The 17,653-nt window shown below is 50.5% G+C and overlaps 1 protein-coding gene across 1 annotated transcript in view; it reads left to right on the forward strand.

The window, feature by feature from the left end:
* DNAH9 (dynein axonemal heavy chain 9) overlaps positions 1-17,653 on the forward strand; it is a 330,380-nt gene that overhangs the window by 27,171 nt on the left and 285,556 nt on the right. Inside the window, exons 8-13 of the mRNA XM_047832566.1 lie at positions 592-708; positions 2,296-2,446; positions 5,889-6,003; positions 11,245-11,313; positions 12,632-12,758; positions 16,617-16,872. Of these exons, the coding sequence (XP_047688522.1) occupies positions 592-708; positions 2,296-2,446; positions 5,889-6,003; positions 11,245-11,313; positions 12,632-12,758; positions 16,617-16,872 (835 nt within the window). The remainder of the gene's footprint in view (positions 1-591; positions 709-2,295; positions 2,447-5,888; positions 6,004-11,244; positions 11,314-12,631; positions 12,759-16,616; positions 16,873-17,653) is intronic.

Genomic DNA, 17,653 nt, shown 5'->3' on the forward strand with positions numbered 1-17,653 from the left:
TTGGGTTTGGGAAGTAGAAAAACACTATGCTGTTCTGGTTTCCTTTGTCTTTTTGTAAGGCGATGCATCAGTGTTGGAAAGCGATAATAACAGGTAATAATGATTCCACAAATAAAAGTTTCTTTGACAATGGCTATGCTCTAAGAAAGAGAACACCCCTGGGGCTGTCTGACAAAATACAGTATTTGGGGGGATTTTGACTTGGGGCAGGAAGGAAAGTAGGAGGTAATGATAGAATAGCCTTATTGCTGGGGCTGTTGGCGCCGAGGTGGCTTCTGGGGTGACATGAGCTAGCACTGGGGGTGAGAGAAGGGACTTCAGAAGGTGGGAGAGGGGCCCCGAAAGGGGGTGACAAGGAGCCAAGCTCACACCGGACTCAATTTACCAGGAAAGTGGCATCCGGGAAAACAATACTGCAGTAATAGGGTCACTGCATGGATAGAAACAAAGCCATGCCAGGGTGAATTTTAGAAACTTAAAATTTAAGTCCTGGGTGTAGCCGATTCAAGCACATAGGTGGTGGTAAAGAGCATAGTGGGATTGGCCTTGAGGAGCTCACGTTCGTCCTACGTCCACGTGATGTCTCTACAGGAATTCGAAAATGACGTGTCCGAATTTCGCCAGAGAGTAGAAGATCTTGACCGAGGGCTGGGGACCATCTTCATTCAAGCCTTCGATGATGCCCCCGGCTTGGAGCATGCCTTTAAGGTTTGTGTAGTGGGTGGGGCAGACGGGTAGGAGCCGCCACTGTGCTCCATTCTGTCCCCACCCTCAGCTGAGGGGGACAAGGCCCCTCTTCCAATGGTTTTGTCCCTGCAGATGTCAATTGTTCCTGTGCGTCTTCTAGAACGGTGTCGTGGGAGAACTAGGCAAAGGGACTGGGCAGAACTAGGGTTCTCAGGTTGATCATTAATGCTTTCCTAGAAACACGACGATGTGAAAACACTTTCCAAAAGAGTTTATTCTAGAATGTTCTCTCTGGGCCTTATCCCGAGCATGCCCATTAGAAGTGAAGAAGTCTACTTGCGGTCGTCCCCCTGAAAACCTGGGCTATTTAACCAGTGCCGCAGGGCTGATTCACGCCGGAGCAAACCCCCCCATAAGTGGTTGTAGGGTTCAGCTACCAGCTGCTGAAGTCCATCAGGGGCCAGCTGGAGCAGGAATAGGGAAGAGAAGGCACAGGACAAGTGGACAGTGGGTGCACACTGAGACTTCTGAGTCGTGAGGCACGATGCCTTCACGGCACGTGACCGATCTTCTCTAAACTGCAAAGGAACTTCCACTCTGTAAAGACTTGAAGATTAGAACAAGGACTGACGGTGGCAGTTATAAGGAGGCCAATTTGGGCTCCGTGGAGGGGAGAGATTTCTGCAAAAGGTGGAATGGACTTCTTGGAGAAGTCGATGAGTGTCCAGTCGCTGAAAATGTCCTCGGGTAGCCTTGATGACCAGTGAGACAGCTGTAGAAGAGGCTCAAGCCCTGGGTGGGTGAGTCCGTGCCATTCTGGGATAGTGGGTGATCCAGCATGCCAGTCTTCGTTAGCCATCGAGCATAGAGACACATGACCTTTCAGAAACAGTGTGGCCCCATAACTCATGGGGAAACACTTGTAGGATTCCTCTCTCCAAGCCTTTGAACTCATTCTGGAAATTAGTTCCAGAACTAGTTCTCTCTGAAACTTTTTTCTTGCTCGCCACCCTCAAATTTGAGCCTTCCACATTCTCCCCAACACCTGGCCCACTTAGGTTTTTTTTTAGTTTATTTATTTATTTTGGGAGAGAGAGGGAGCAGGGGAGGGGCAGAGAGCAAGGGAGAGAGAGACTCCCAAGCAGGCTCTGTGCCGTCGGCACACAGCCGGATGCAGGGCTCGAACTCATGAACTGTGAGATCGTGACCTGAGCCGAAATCAAGAGTCAGATGCTTAACCAACTGAGCCACCCAAGCACCCCTAGCTCAGTTAGCTTCTTTACCTCATCTCTATTTCTGTTTTAGTTCTCTTTTTTTAATGAAGCTCAGCTCTCTGACATCTTTAGCTTTCTCTTTGTTTAATCCTTTACTCAGGGTCTCTCAACACGTGAGAGTCTGGCGGGTAATTCAGCAGACAGGTCTCCTTCTCCTTTAGAAGCAAAGGAGGGAGGGGTGACTATGAATATCCACCTATTTATAATCATTGACTCAACAGTTTTCGACCCTCTGCCGCCACCGGACATGTGAAAGAAATAGCCAGGAAACAAGCTGTACTTAGAAAGGTTGGATCTGTGACTTTTTCTTCTTCTCTCTCTGCCTCCTCCGCAGCTGCTAGACATAGCAGGGAACCTTCTGGAAAGACCGCTGATAGCGCAGGATGCATCTGAGAAGTACCTGCTGTTCGTCCGAATGTTCCACAAAGACCTGGATTCCGTGAGGGTGATCTACAGTCAGCGCGTCCAGGAGGAGGCGGAACTTGGTAGGTTTGTGGCGAGCGGATCTGAATGGCGGAGTTCTGTTACCAGCAAGGGTGCAACTCAACCCTCTTGGGTCCGTTAAATGGCCACGGTGGGTCCATGACATCCTCCCAGACAAGAGAGCACAGTCTTCCTGCTTGAAATCTCAGGCCGCCTTGGGTAATTGTAGAATTCACTGACCCGCGCATTTCCCTGTGTCTGGGGCTGCGACTGGCAGCCGACCCAGAGCACTGAAGTCCCGACTGCTTCTGGCTGAGACCTTAGCACAATGCATGAGTTGACCCTTGATCAATGTTGCCACACTGATCAATCTCCAGCGTACCTCAGTTCCACAACGGATGTCTACACGCCTGGGGAAAGTTTCTGCTCCCTTCTGACACCATAGCAAACCCTGCTTCTGGAGGGGGGACCCTGCAGGAGGCTGACAAAGGGCGGGTCCGTGCCGAGGTGTGATGTCTCCATTCTTGAAAAAAAATTTTTTTTCTAACCTTTATTTATTTTTGAGAGAAAGAGAGAGAGAGCATGAGCAGGGGAGGGGCAGAAAGAGAGGGAGGCGCAGATTCCGAAGCAGGCTCCAGGCTCCGAGCTGTCAGCACAGAGCCCGACATGGGGCTCAAACCCACGGACCGGAGATCATGACCCGAGCCGAACTCGGACGCTTAACCGACTAAGCCTCCCAGGCGCCCCATGATGTCTCCATTTTTGCCGCAATTCTTAGATGCCCTGTCTTACCTGATCTGAAGTCAAACATAAGTTCAGTTCTGCTCTAGAAGCATTTCTTGAATCCTCACTATATGCAGGGCACCTTTGTGGGCACTGTATACAGAGGCAGGCCAGGGTAAGGGATAAAGTAATTAATACTAAAGGGTTGTTCTTCAAGGAACACATCAGACATGAACAGACTTAACAGTAATGCAGGGCGGAGACATAGGCGATGTTCAACTTGAGTCACAGCGAACGGTAACGAAACAAGACAGCTTATGGCCGGGAGGTCTGGGGGGAGTGTGTGGGGTAGGTGGCCTTGAGCTGAGCCCTGCAAGGTCGGGGGATAGACAGCCAGGGAGAAATGGCAAAGGCCTCTGAAGCAGAGACAGGAGAGGAAGGTGATGGGTGGCACCTGCCTCAGCCAAAGGAGGTTACATGGGGAGATTATGTTAGTCACAGAGTTTGGGGGCAACAATATCACCCTCTCTGAGTGCCATATTTAGGAATCTGGGGTTCATTATTCGGGTAACGGGAAATTTTCCAGGGTTTTTAAGCAACAGAGCAGTAGGACCACTGCATCTATAAAGAGGTTTGCAAGTTCCCAGGGAGGTCGTTAAGAACTGCTTCTTAGGGGCGCCTGGGTGGCTCAGTTGATTGAGTGTCCGACTCTTGGTTTCTGCTCAGGTCATGATCTCATGGTTCATAAGTCTGAGCCCCACGTCGGCCTCTACACTGACAGCACGGAGCCTGCTTGGGATTCTTTCTCTCCTTCTCTCTCTCTGTCTCTGTCTCTCTGCCCCTCCCCTGCTTGTGTGCTTTCCCTTTCTCTCTCTCTCTCTCTCAACATAAATAAACTTTACAAACAAACGTTTCTAAAGTTCTGTAGGTCGGAGCCCAGCATGATGTGCCTTGATCTCCACTGAGAGTGGCCCAGGGCTGAAATCACAGCGTGGACCAGGGCCAAGTTCTCATCAGGAGGTCCCGGGGAGTGGGGGGAATACGCTTTCGAGCTCATTTCGTTGGGAGAATCCAGTGCCTTGTGACTGTAGCCCCGAGGTCTGCAATTCCTTGTTGGCTGTTGGCGGGGGGGTGCTGGGGGGGCCACTTAGTGACTGGATGGCACGCCCATGCCTCCATCTTCAAGCCAGGTATGGCTTCCTGAATCCCTGACTTCTCCTTCCAGACACCAGAGAAAACGTTCTGCTTTAAAAGGACTCACCTGATTAAGTCAGGCCCACCCAGGATCATCTCTCTTCCGCTATCTAACACAGCGTCATCACTGGAGTGATTTCTCGATCGTATCTGGTTTCCCCCACACACACTGAAGAGGAGAGGATTATGCAAGGGTTAGGGTCATTGGTGTCATCTTAGCATTTTGCCCTGCTGTGGAGGCCGGGCAGAATGTGACTGTAACAGATCAGGGTTGAGGGTACGACATCAGGGAGCAGTGGGGTCTGTGGTAAAATAAGGAAAAGACCACTATTCAGCTACACTTGCTAGTTAGAAGTGGTGGCTGGTTCTTGCCAACTCTTCCAACTGAGATTTTTTTCAAGAAATGGAATCCAGGGGCACCTGGGTGGCTCAGTCGGTTAAGTGTCCAACTCTGGTTTCAGCTCAGGTTATGATCTCACATCCGTGAGTCTGAGCCCCACGTCGGTCTCTGCACTGACAGTGCGGAGCCTGCTTGGGATTCTCTCTGTCCCTCTCTCTCTCTCTCTCTCTCTCTCTCTCTGCTCCTCTCCCCACTCTCTCTTTCTCAAATTAAACTGAAAAAATAAGTTTTAAAAATTTGTCTTAACAAATGAAATCTAATCACTGTTGAATCCTGACAAGTAATTGTGAGCAAAGAAACCCACTGTTTGGACTAAAGTAGGAGCATCCAGGCTGTGCTGACGCTGGGCAAGTGATTCACAACCTACACGGCCTGTCTCATTCATCATCTTAGTGAATTTTCACAGAAACCCTGGAAATGAAGCAGGGAAGATAGTATTCCCATTTTCTAGATGAAAAAACTGAGGCCCAAAGAGATTCTATTGTCTGTTTAAGGCAGTGTTTTCAACCCTGAATGTGCAATTGAAATCATCTCCAGAGCTTTTAAAAATACAGATGACTGGGCCCCACCCAGGCCAATTAAATCAGAATGGCGGAGTCAGGGTCCAAGCATTAGTAATTTTTTTAAGTTTATTTATTGATTGATTGATTGATTGAGAGAGAGAGAGAGAGAGAGAGAGAGAGAGAGAGAGAGAAAGCAGGAGCGGGGGGCAACGAGGAGGAGGTGGAGAGAGAGGATCCCAAGCAGGCTCCACACTGTCAGCCCAGAGCCCCAAGCAGGGCTGGATCCCATGATCTGTGAGATCGTGACCTGAGCTGAAATCAAGAGTCAGATGTTTAACCCACTGAGCCCCCCAGGTGCCCCGGGATTTTTTTAAGAGCCCCCAGGTGATGCTGATGTGCAGGCAGGTGGAAAGTCCCAGGTGTGGAGTCAGAAAGGCAGTGAGGGGCAGCGCTGGGCTGGGCACCCCTGTCCTCGGACCCCATTTGGTGTTCTCCCCCAGGCCCCTCCTCCTTACTCCTTAGCCTACAGGCCGATCTCCCGGGACCCACCCCCATCTCAGTTTGGGCACAGGGTGACTTTAGCAGGTGGAGGTACTGAAGCAAAAAGTAGGGGGGGGCGGGTATTCCTGGGCAGAGTGGGGCCGGGGGCGGGCCTCCTTCAGTCTGCCTGTGCCGTGTCCCCAGGGTTCGCCGCCGTGCACAAGAACATGCCCACTGTGGCCGGGGGTCTCCGCTGGGCACAGGAGCTGCGGCAGCGTATCCAGGGCCCCTTCACCAGCTTCAGACGCATCGCACATCCGTGAGTAACCGACTCCCCAAAGGCGGGTGCGTTTTAGGCTTCAGCTCCCGCTCTGGATTTTTGGAGAAATGCAGCTCACTTCCCTAAGGCATGAAAATCACCTTCATTTCTTTCCCATTTAAGCAGTAGACCAGCATCTTAAGTCCGTTTGGGCTGTTGTACAGAGTGCCACAGGCCTGGTGGCCTATAAACACCAGAGGCACTTCTCACACCTCTGGAGGCTGGCAAGTCCAAGATCGCCATGCCGGCAGATTTGGTGTGTGGTGAGGCACACCCTGGTTCACAGATGGCTGTCCCCTCACTGTGTCCACATGGCAGGTGGGACAAGGGACCTCCGTGGAGCCTCTTCTTAATCGGACACTAATTCCTTAATGAGGCTCCACCCCTTCACGAGGCCCCACCCCCACCATGAGGCTCCACCCCCTTCACGAGGCTCCACCCCTCCATGGGGCTCCACCCCCTTCATGAGGCTCCACCCCCTCACGGGGCTCCACCCCCTTCACGAGGCTCCACCCCTTCACGAGTCTCCACCCCCTTCATGAGGCCCCCCCACTGCCTACATGAGGCTCCACCCCTTCACGGGGCTCCACCCCCTTCACGAGGCTACACTGCCTACATGAGGCTCCACCCCCTTCATGAGGCTCCACCCCTTCACGGGGCTCCACCCCTTCACGGGGCTACACTGCCTAAGTGAGGCTCCACCCCCTCCACGAGGCTCCACCCCCTTCACGAGGCCCCACCCCCTTTACAAAGCCCCACCCCTTCACGAGGCTCCACCCCTCCATGAGGCTCCACCCTCATGGCCTAATCACTCCCGAAAGGCCCTGCCTCCTAATGCCATCACATGGAGGGTAGGATTTCAACATGTGAATTTTGGTGTGGGAGGGAACACAAACATGCAGTATCGACATTGATACATTTGGACTCATTAGGGGACCGTTGGTGCAAAATGAGGCTTCATGGATGACAGGCTGCCTCTTTTTTGCTCCATCAGATTGATTTCTTGTTTTTAATGTTTATTTTTGAGAGAGACAGAGAGCGACAGAGGGGCAGAGAGAGAGACAGGGAGACACAGACCCTGAAGCAGGCTCCGGGCTCTGAGCTGTCAGCCCAGAGCCCCACACGCCAACTCACCGTGGGATCACGACCTGAGCCGGACGCTTCACCTACTGAGCCACCCACGTGCCCCGAGGGTCCTTTCTGGAGGCAAAGGAGTCCGGGTTTCCAGCTCTTTGGGGCTCTCCCACCAGTCTCCTCTAACACAGCGTCTCCTGGCTACTGAGGCTGCTGGAAAATAGAGAAGCCCAGTGTCTGCTAAAGCGTGCTGTAAAGTCTTCGCCTGTTAGAATACCTGGGGCTCTTGTTACATGCAGCTTCCCAGGCCTCACCTCCCCCTACTGAATCCGAATCGCGAAGCGGGATGGGGCCTATGAATTGCTTCCTTAGCAAGCTCCCCCCACCCCGCGATTCTGATGGTTGACCAGGTTTGGAAACCACCGGCTCCACAATCGGGAAGCTGGGCTACGTAGAGGCGTCTCGGCTGCAAGAAGCGAGAGAACTGTTTTGCGGTATCACATTCAGGATGCTTCGGGAAAGGGCGGTCTTTCTCTGACCCCTCTTTCTAAAGAGTCTCCGTTGAGGGCGCTCAGCTTTGGCAAACGGCAACCAAGCGTTGAGACCCTGGCCTCCCAGGTGTTTTTGGCATCAGGTAGGACGCCGGCGACCCTCTGGTGCAGGCGGCAAGACTGAACGCTTTCAGGGGCCGGGGAAGAAAAACGGAAGACCGGCCGGGCTGGGGTCCCACAGGGGGGTCACCAGCACCCCATCCAGCGCTGCCCAGTGGAAAAGCGGACTCCATAGGAGCGCTCCCCCCACTCAGAGAGGAGCTGAAAATCGCGGCGTGTCTGTAACACGCCCAACTTCAGAGTTACCACCTGCTCTCAAACTCCACACCCATCGGATAAACAGGGGGTCAGGTCTGCCCTGCAGGCGATCCGTTGGCAACATCTGATCTGGTCTGAGCTAGCCGAGCTCTTTGTTTTGCAGATGAAGAGAGGGAGGAAAACGGAAATGAGGTGACAGGCTCGCCACAGTCCCAGGGAGAGAGCCCAGAAAGAACTGGAACAGAGTCTGGGGTCTTGAGACCCTGGCCCAGCACTCTTCCCGGGAAGCCCCCAGCCACAGGCACCGCGGCCCAGGATACGCTGAGCCCCATCTTCTCAAACGTGCACGTGGATGTGGGTTGTCGGAGGGGAGGGGCATGACCTTGGGCGAGGGGCTCTCCGGCCGCAGCTGTTCCCCCAAGAGGCAGGCAGCTGTGTTTCATCAGCAGCCAATGTGTCTAGCCCAGGGGGGATGGGAGGATGGTAAGAGGGCCTGGGCCCCGAGAGGGGATCTGAACGGCACCCAAGGTGTCCTCTGTGGTCCCCCCTGAAAATTCCCCTTTTGTTTAAAAATGAATTCACATTTGCAGCACCTTGCTCTGTAATATACAGCTGACCTTTGAACAACATGGGTTTGAACTGGGTGGCTACATTTACATGCAGTTTTTTTTTTCTTTTTTCTTTTCTTTTGCTACAAGAAGTTTTATTGTTTCCATTTGGTCCCGGGTGGTTAAAAGCTGCCTAGAGGCTGCAGGGAAAAGTAAGTTCAGGCTGAAACCTCAACGTGAGCAGGATGTGCAGAAAGGAGGTGCAGGGTCCCCTTCTTGTGCTTGACAAGGGGAGGAGCTACCCGCCTAGCCCAGCCTGGGGGCCGCCAGGCCAGCCTGCGGAGGTGGGCCCGCTGGTCTTCTTGAGGAGTTTCACCTGCCCCTCTGGGACGTGGTTCTCGGGATTCCCAGAGGTGGGTCTGTGCTCGTGGGACCCAGGGCGAGCGGATCCAGAAGGACCTGGTTCAGCTTCTCTTCTCATCCAGAAGCGTGGAAGCTTCCGTGGCGTGGCAGGCTTCACCTCTCCCATCTCGGGATGGCTTCTGCGCCTTCTGGAACAGGCGCATCAGCTCCGCTGGGTTTGTGACTTCGAGAGACGCTGGACACCCTCACGCTTCTCTGCCAGCTGGGAGGAGAAGTGGCCCAGCCCTCCAGAGCCGCATCAGTGCATCCAGGTAGAAGCCCGGGGATGTAGGAGGTGTAGGAGGTGTAGGAGGCGTGCAGGTGCAGGTTGATCAGGCAGTTGACGGTGGCCTCCACGGCGGTGGAATGATTCTGACGAATCTGGGAGCTCGTGGTTGGTCAGCAACAAGGAGCTAAGCCCAGTAGACGCTGTTGGCTGGTCCCGGAGGCAGGGCATGGCTGACAGGATGATTCCAAAGCTTGCATCGGGGAAAGAGGTAGGAGGGTGCCGGGAGACTGGAAGAAGGGTTGGCACTGGGTCTGATCCTTGCACGAGGTGCTGAGGCCAGAGACAGACCCAGGGGCTACTGGGCGCGCTGCCCAGACGGAGTTTTTATGGTGTTCTTCCTTGTGATTTTCTTACCATCTTCTCTCCAGTTTCCATTACTGCCAGAATACAACGTATAACGTATATAACGTAAAACGTACGTGTTCATGGACAGTTGGGGGTATCTGTAAGGCTTCCAGGCAAGAGTAGCTGTTAATAGTTACGTTTTTAGGGAGTCCGAAGTTATATGCGGATTTTTGCCTGCGTGGGGGTTGGCTGGCGTCCCTCGCTCCCACGTTGTTTAGGGGTCAACTACCTGTATGAATTGGCTATAAAGAACGTTTTCCATTCCTCACCACGAAGGGAAGGAGAACCCACAGGGAGTTTGCAGTTATTCCTGTGGCTCCTGAAACTTCCAGGCGACTGGCACGGGCCCCCAGTGTGAGAAACCCTTCTCCCCTCTGGCCTCACTCTGCTCCAGAAACAAAACTGGGATCCGGCGTCTTGAGGCTTGCAGAAATCCCACGGCTCGGAAGGCGAGAGCCGGGGGGAGCCAGCCCACCTGCTCCAAAGCCCTTCTCTCGCCTCCTTGCTGCCTCCCCAGCCACACCTGCTCCTTCACCGGGAACGGGGACTAAGGACTGGGAATAAAACGCCAGGAATTCCCGTGCTTTCTCTGCAGGCACGAAGGCTTATCCTGAGAGCTCAGGATATCTGGTGGAGAACCGTTGTGTTGGGTTAAGGAGCAAATGGGTTTTAAAAAATCTTTGCAATCAGCCGGGAGAACGAACAGAAACAGACGCTCCCACACAGTCAGCGTGAAGGTGTCTGAAAATTACAGACACTTCGCCGATGTTCCCAGAGGCTGGACTCTCATTTCGTGTTGCTAAAGGAACGTCACAACCGGGCGACAGTGTGCCTCAGCCGGACCCTGCTTACATGCCATGTGGCCCCCAGCGTCCCTGCGGAAGCCTCTGTGTCCACGTGTGCGTTCACGTATGGGGGGCATAAGAGGTGGGAGGGGAAACTTGCATCGACGTGTCAGTGAGTAATGGGAAGGAAGTTTTGTCATCACATGTCCTAGAAGGATTTCAGAGGAGACATATACACGTGTGTGACATATATACATGTATACATATACGTATATACATATGTACATGTATACATGTATACATATATGTATACACACACATCAGGTGTCACTTTATACAAATGTATACAAAATATTGTTTTGGGGGCGCCTAGGTGGCTCCGTCAGTTAAGCATCTGATGTCAGCTCAGGTTATGATCTCAAGGTCTGTGAGTTCGAGCCCCACGTCAGGCTCTGTGCTGACAGCTCAGAGCCTGGAGCTGGCTTCTGATTCTGTCTCCCGCTTTCTCTACCCCTCCCTCGCTCATGCTCTCTCTCTCTCTCTCTCAAAATTAAACATTAAAAAAGTTTTCAATATTGTTTTTATATTTGATGTTGTGTAGTTTTATTATGTTATAATTCATAACATTATGTAGTTTTTTTCCTTAAATACAGAAAACTGTAGCACCTAGAATGTTCCTTTCGTCTCAATTTCCTTTTTAATTCAGATTTTGGAAGGACTTCACTTGCCCATGCATGACTGGCTGGGCTAGGAGAGGGGGTTGGTGGAGCCCAGCGTGGGGCGGAGTGGGATGGGGTGGGGTTCAGGTGCTGTGTTCACTGTCCCTGTCACCTGGGGGTTGGCCTGCATTTCAGGAAGTGCAGATGCCCTCTAGTGGCCGGTGGACGACACTGGCGAGAAGGACGCGGGGAACAGGTGCAGTTTGTTACTTTGATTATTATTTTGACCTCTAAATCGATGCCATTTCCCCCCCTCTTTTGTGTGGATAGTTGCCTGGAATCTGCCGAAGGAAAGCGAATGACACAAAAATATGAAGATATGCTCTCACTGCTCGACAAGTAAGCGGCTTCTGGCATCGTATTGTTCTGCAAATGGCATAGCCACCCCCGGCCCCCCTCCCCACCCCCGTGATGCCTTCTGTGGTTACTGGTTTCACGTAGATTCCTCAGTGGCTGCGCAGTGTCACTGTTTTAGGATGTAAACCACGGTGTCTGTGAGTCCAGCGCTTCTGGGTCTCTGGGGAACGCGGCTCTGTTCCAGGAACAGACGCTTTCCAGGGTAGTTCGGTTGGGAGCATGAACTTGGCGGAGCCGGAGGAAGTAGGGCGCTCCTCGGGACACCTGGAGATGGGTGTCCCGGGAAATCACAGCAGCCGCTCACGAAGCAGAAAGCAACGGTTTGTGCTGCGCAAAGAGAAAATAAGTTTCAAAAGTACTTCCTGCGTCCTCTTACGGAGAAAACAGAAGAATGACAGTTCACACGGACTCTTAGTTCCTGCTCTAAAGCTGCGGTTAGGTCTCGTGGTTCAGGCTGTGATGCCCGCAGTCTCAGCAACTCCGGTGATGTCACCGCATGCCCGGGCTGGGGAGCCCTTCAGTGCCTCCCACTGGCTCTTGTCACTTTCACGTGACCCGAAAAGCCCTCGCTGTGGCCTTTGCCTCCCTCTCCAGCCTCGTCCCTTCCCCTCTCCGGCCTCACCCGTTCCAAGATCACACTCCATGTGTCTCTTCTCTGCCCTGTGGTGGTGCTGATGCTTCTGCTGGGGGACATCCATTTCCCTTTCACTCTCCTACCTGTACTCCTCCTTTGAGACTCCGTCAAGCCTCGCCTCAGCCCCTCTTCCATGCAGCCTTCCTGGCATTCTCCTCATCACACTCTCTTCCCCGCCACTAGATGCCCGATGCCCGGTACATCTCTCCAGGGTCGTACTTCTGTATTTTCCGTTTACCCGTGGTCCAGGGCCTTGCTCCATTTACCGTGGGGTGTTCATTCATCACGTTTTCAGTCATCGGGTCACGGCTGAGTGACGGATGTCTGAGCTGCATGAAGATTAGGGCGAGAGCAAATCTTGCCCGATAACTTCTTCCCACGGTTAATGAGACTAATCACAACTCCCTTTATCTCCTCCAAAGATCGCATGGAGCCTCTCGACCGGGTTCTCATGTGCTACCTTTTGAAAGCTGAGTCAATGACTTTGACCTAAGAACGTAGCCAGGCATTTTACTGATGGTACCTTCAGTTTTTGTTATAGACGTGCACATATACCTATGTAGATATCTAGGTCACATACACATGAATAGATCTCTGTCTTCGGCGGGTCATTGCCGGGCACTGGGAGGGTGCTTCAGAGGTGACTGTTGTCTCTGGTCCTCGCAGGTACGAGACGAGACTTTATGAAGACTGGTGTCAGGCCGTGTCGGAGAAGTCACAGTACAATCTTTCCCAGCCGCTTCTGAAACGTGACCCAGAGACGAAGCAGATCGCCGTCAACTTTAACCCACAGGTAAGGCAGCAGGAATTTCCTTGTGGGTTCCTGAAGAGACTCCTTTAACTCTGCTGATTTCAAAGGCAACAGAAGCGTCTTATAAGAAATTGCAGAAGCTGCCCGAGAGAATTTCCACCCCGGATCTCCCTTTCGGGATGAATCCCGCGGTGCGTTGTTTCCTTACGTTGTCCAGTGTCCTCATTTTCCTCCGTGGTTGGTCAATACGTTTGTGTCAGTTTTGCACAACAGAAAATACAGCAGAATATGTTTTTAACTTTCATAGTTGGGTGATAACAGCTTTGTTATGAACTCGACTCCACGTACAAAGTTAGAACGGCAGTTGCGTTCAAGATAAACTCATCCAGGGGCGCCTGGGTGGCTCAGTCGGTTGAGCGTCTGACTTCAGCTCAGGTCACGATCTCGCGGTCCGTGAGTTCGAGCCCCGCGTCGGGCTCTGGGCTGATGGCTCGGAGCCTGGAGCCTGCTTCCGATTTCTGTGTCTCCCTCTCTCTCTGCCCCTCCCCCGTTCATGCTCTGTCTCTCTCTGTCCCAAAAATAAAAATAAACGTTGAAAAAAAAAATTTTAAAAATAAATAAATAAATAAATAAATAAACATTAAAAAAAAATTTTTTTTTAAAAAGATAAACGCATCCAAAAGTTTACATATCCTATTCTAGGTGTGCACCATCTGGAATTCGAGAAAGTATTTAAATAGGTAACAGGTATTGCTACGCCTGCCCTCAAGGAACCCACCAGCTAGTTGGGAGCTAGGACCTCAACATGCAAAAGTCTACCTTTATTAGATTATATGTGATAAATCTCCTTGGAGTAGCTTTGGAAATAAGACTCTAGATTACTGGTTCTCACCTGGGGCAATTTAGTCCCCTTGGAGATATTTTGGGTTGTCCATCATGGACTGGGTGCCAATGGTGTAGGGTGAGCAGATTCTTAAGGATGCAGCTAAACTTCCCACGACACTCAGGATGGCACCCCACAAGCAAGAGTTTTTGTCTGAAAATGTGAGGAGTGCTGAGATTGAGAGGCCCTGCTCTAGGCGATCAGAAGAGTTGAAGACCACCGTGGGCTGTAGCAATGTGGAAAACTTCATGCCAGAGAACGTGATAACCAAAAGCCAGCCCATATCAGGAAGTATATCGGAAAAAAAAAAAAAAAACTTAAAAGCATGGGCCATGCTGAGCTAAACGCAGTCACCGACTTCTGTATCAATGGCGTATTCTCAAGGTAGAGAGAGTCGGAAACTAAGCTGATAGCATGTGAGTGTCTTTTGAGAAAATTACAGTTTAAGTAGAACATCGACTCCGACGGCGATCAGAGTCAACAAAGGGGGTTGGAGGGTCCATTTCTTCGCTTTGGTAGCACATAAGCCTGTCATTTGACTCATTTAACTCCTTGGCATAATTTTATCGGCATTCACCGTGAGCAATGTTGATTGTTAAATGCCCAGAGGAGGGACTGGGTTACCCACGAAGCCACAGTCCAGAGGTTATAACTGTAGGAATGAAGCCCTCAGGACGAGACAGTTTTGAGGATGGACCACTCCTCCTCTGTACACGCCAGAGCAGGACTCTTTCTCTCTCCCAATGTGCAGCACATAGTAGGCACTTTCGAAGTGTTCGTAGGCGGTAGAAGGAAAGAGGGGAGAGTGAAAGAGAGAAGAAAGGGGGAGAGGGAATACTTGAATTATAAAGTGAGTTACGGGGAGACAACCAAACACACAAGTCAAAGAGGAGCTGTATGTGTCCCTGTTTCCAGCTTCGAGCAACATGACAGTGGCCGTGCCAGTAAGAATGAACCGTAACACGTGTATCATTCTAGAGGGACATGATCAGATCTGCCCCTCTGGGGCCAGAAAAAAAATTCTTTTGCAAATTATGTAAAGTGTTTTAAATGCCCTATTATTGGATATTGAAATTATTTTCTCGTTTTATCAATCTGTATTTCACTGACCGAAAGATGCACTTTCTTTTTCTTTTTTGTTACATCTTCGCATCTCTGAAAATGGCATGTGTTTATAGTTTAACCGCATTTTTCTTCCCTGGTTGGAAATGAAATAATAGAGAATCTTAACATTGAAGCATGTTGGAAAGAAATAAAATACAGTATAGACAAAGCTACAGGAAACATCCTTAGTTATTGTTGTGTCCGTCCTTGATGATTTATGTGGGATAAAGGCCTGGAAATGGGGTAAAGGGTGTTCACATTGTGAGGATTCACATATACATTATCAATTGGTTCTTTTTTTTTTTTAATTTTTTTTTTCAACGTTTATTTATTTTTGGGACAGAGAGAGACAGAGCATGAACGGGTGAGGGGCAGAGAGAGAGGGAGACACAGAATAGGAAAGAGGCTCCAGGCTCCGAGCCATCAGCCCAGAGCCTGACGCGGGGCTCGAACTCACGGACTGCGAGATCGTGACCTGGCTGAAGTCGGACGCTTAACTGACTGCGCCACCCAGGCGCCCCTCAATTGGTTCTTCAGGAAGATGGAACTCAGTCATATCTCTTCCAGGAAGATATCCATTTCTTCAAATCACCCCTAGCCTGTTGAACTAAGTGTGTGTGTGTGTGCGTGTGTGTGTGTGTATATATATATATATATATATATACACATATATACATATATATATATATATATATAGTATCTCAACATTGTTTTAATTTGTATTTATTTGGCCACTAGTAAAGTAGAACCTTCTCATCTGTTCATTGGCCGGTCATAGTTCTTCTACAAATCACTTGTTCGTGTCTCTTGCCCACTTCGGAGTGGAAGTGCCCTCTTTTCCTGTGAATTTGTTAGAATATTTGGGAAATATTTGTCGCATATTAAGAAATCCATTGCATATGTTTCAGACCTGTTGGAATGTGCCGTTTTATGACGTGAACGATATTTAATGCCTGCAACCTTTTATATTTTATTTTCCGGTTGTATGTTTGGAAGGGCCTTCTCCGCCTCAGTATTATATAAGTAGCCCTGATGTTTTAATTTTCTGTTTTCAGTTTTTACACTTAAGTTTTTAATATCTGTCTTGAGCTTATTTCAAAGTAGGAGACTGAAGCCATTTCCCCACCAGATGGTTAGCATTTGCCTTCATCCTGGGTAGGGTTGGCTGGGCCGCAGCGGAGCACTGACCCAGAGCCACTTCGAGGAGAGCTGGGAGCCCAGGTGTCTCCATGCAAAGGGGAGGGGAGTGGGAGGCGGGTGGGAAGTATATCTGGGGTGTTTTGTTGCCCACACTAATACACATCTGTCCTCGTGGGTTCAGGGGTAAACGCAATAAATAGCGAAGACCGCAATACCTAGCAACCCAGCCAGAGGTCTCTTTTTCCATTGGCCCACGTCTGCTTCGCCTCTCACCATTCAGTTCCACTGAACTCCGTGCCCACAGACGCTCAGAGAGGCCTGGGTGACACAAAGGCGTGCCGGCACAGGCTCAGAGAAACAAAGGGCTGTTTCCAATGGTTCCATTTCACAATTAAACTCGTACAATAGCATCTCCTCTCAGTTCTGTCCGTGTCTGTGTGTGCGTGACCTCATTGGGGTGAGCCCGTCACTGCATCCATCAGCCATGTGCCCGAAAGCATCAGGGTAATCTGTCCAGCGTTGTTTTTGTTACTCTTTGGGATTGACGGACTTGACGGACTTGGTAAGCCTTGCTGCGTCTGAGTCCTCTACTTTCTCAATTTCAAAACTCAGTTTCCCTTCTCTAGATGGAAGGAACAGGTAGGAGCAAACGTTACGAAGGGACCCGTTACGAAGGTCTTTGGGCCCCTGGGGTTTTCTAGTCCTTGACTGATGATTGCCACCCTTTACTGCCCCGGAGCTGTAACCACTTTAATGCCGATTTCCTTTTCCAGCTGACTTCAGTGCTGAAGGAAATGAGTTATCTTGAATCGAGGCAGATGCGACATGTTCCTGAGACAGCAGCAGCCATGTTCTCCTCCAGGGAATTCTATCGGCAGCTCGTGGCGAAGTTGGAACTGATGGCGAATTGGTACAACAAGATTATGAAAACTCTTGTAGAGGTGGAATTGCCATTGCTGGAGAAAGAGCTGGGGAACATCGATCTCTGCCTGAAAGCTGCAGAAGAGACTCTGAACTGGAAAACGGAAGGTAGCAGGGCACTGCCTGGAATCTGGGGAGGGGGGTGGCGGTCAGGATCCCGATAAAGTTGGTAGAACTTGAATGACTCCCCCCAGTAACCGGATTTGTGCTTGAAACACAAGCCTAGCCTCTGAGACATGTATCCAAAGCAGAGAAGGCAAGAAGGGCTAGTATTCCTTTTCTTCCTTCTCTTTGGTTATGATTGGTAGATTGAGAAGATGTTGCCGCCACGCGTTTGGGGAGGCTCAGGGTTTGCGTGACATACCCTGAGGTCTCCAACATATATTGGGCACTCCGTGAATGAGGGCTTTTCTTATATCATCACTGTCACTTAATTTTTGTCACTAAAATATAGACACCTTTTTTTAAAACTTTTTTTTTATTTATTAAATAATCTTTACCCCCAACATGGGGCTCAAACTCATGACCTTGAGATCAAGAGTCCCATGTGCCACCGACTGAGCCAGCCAAGCACCCCTAGATTGTAGACATCTTAAGTGAGGGTACCATGATTTATTTCTTGTGTTTCTTCCAATTCAGTACTTTCATTGATGGATTAACTTTTGCAGGGTACTATGTAAGGGACCTCAACGGCACTTGGAATATGAGGTGTATGGGACGTGGCTCCTACCCTCAAAGAACTCACGTTTAGTGGGACCAACAGACATATGTACAACCATAAATCACCCAAGACAGGCTATGATAAAAAGCCTTCACAGAGTTAAAAATAAAGTGTGCCAAATCACAGGGGAGGGAGATTAATTCTCATTAGAGTCCTCGAAAGAGTTCA

This window comes from Prionailurus viverrinus, chromosome E1 (genome assembly GCF_022837055.1).
Source record: "Prionailurus viverrinus isolate Anna chromosome E1, UM_Priviv_1.0, whole genome shotgun sequence".
NCBI lineage: Eukaryota > Metazoa > Chordata > Mammalia > Carnivora > Felidae > Prionailurus > Prionailurus viverrinus.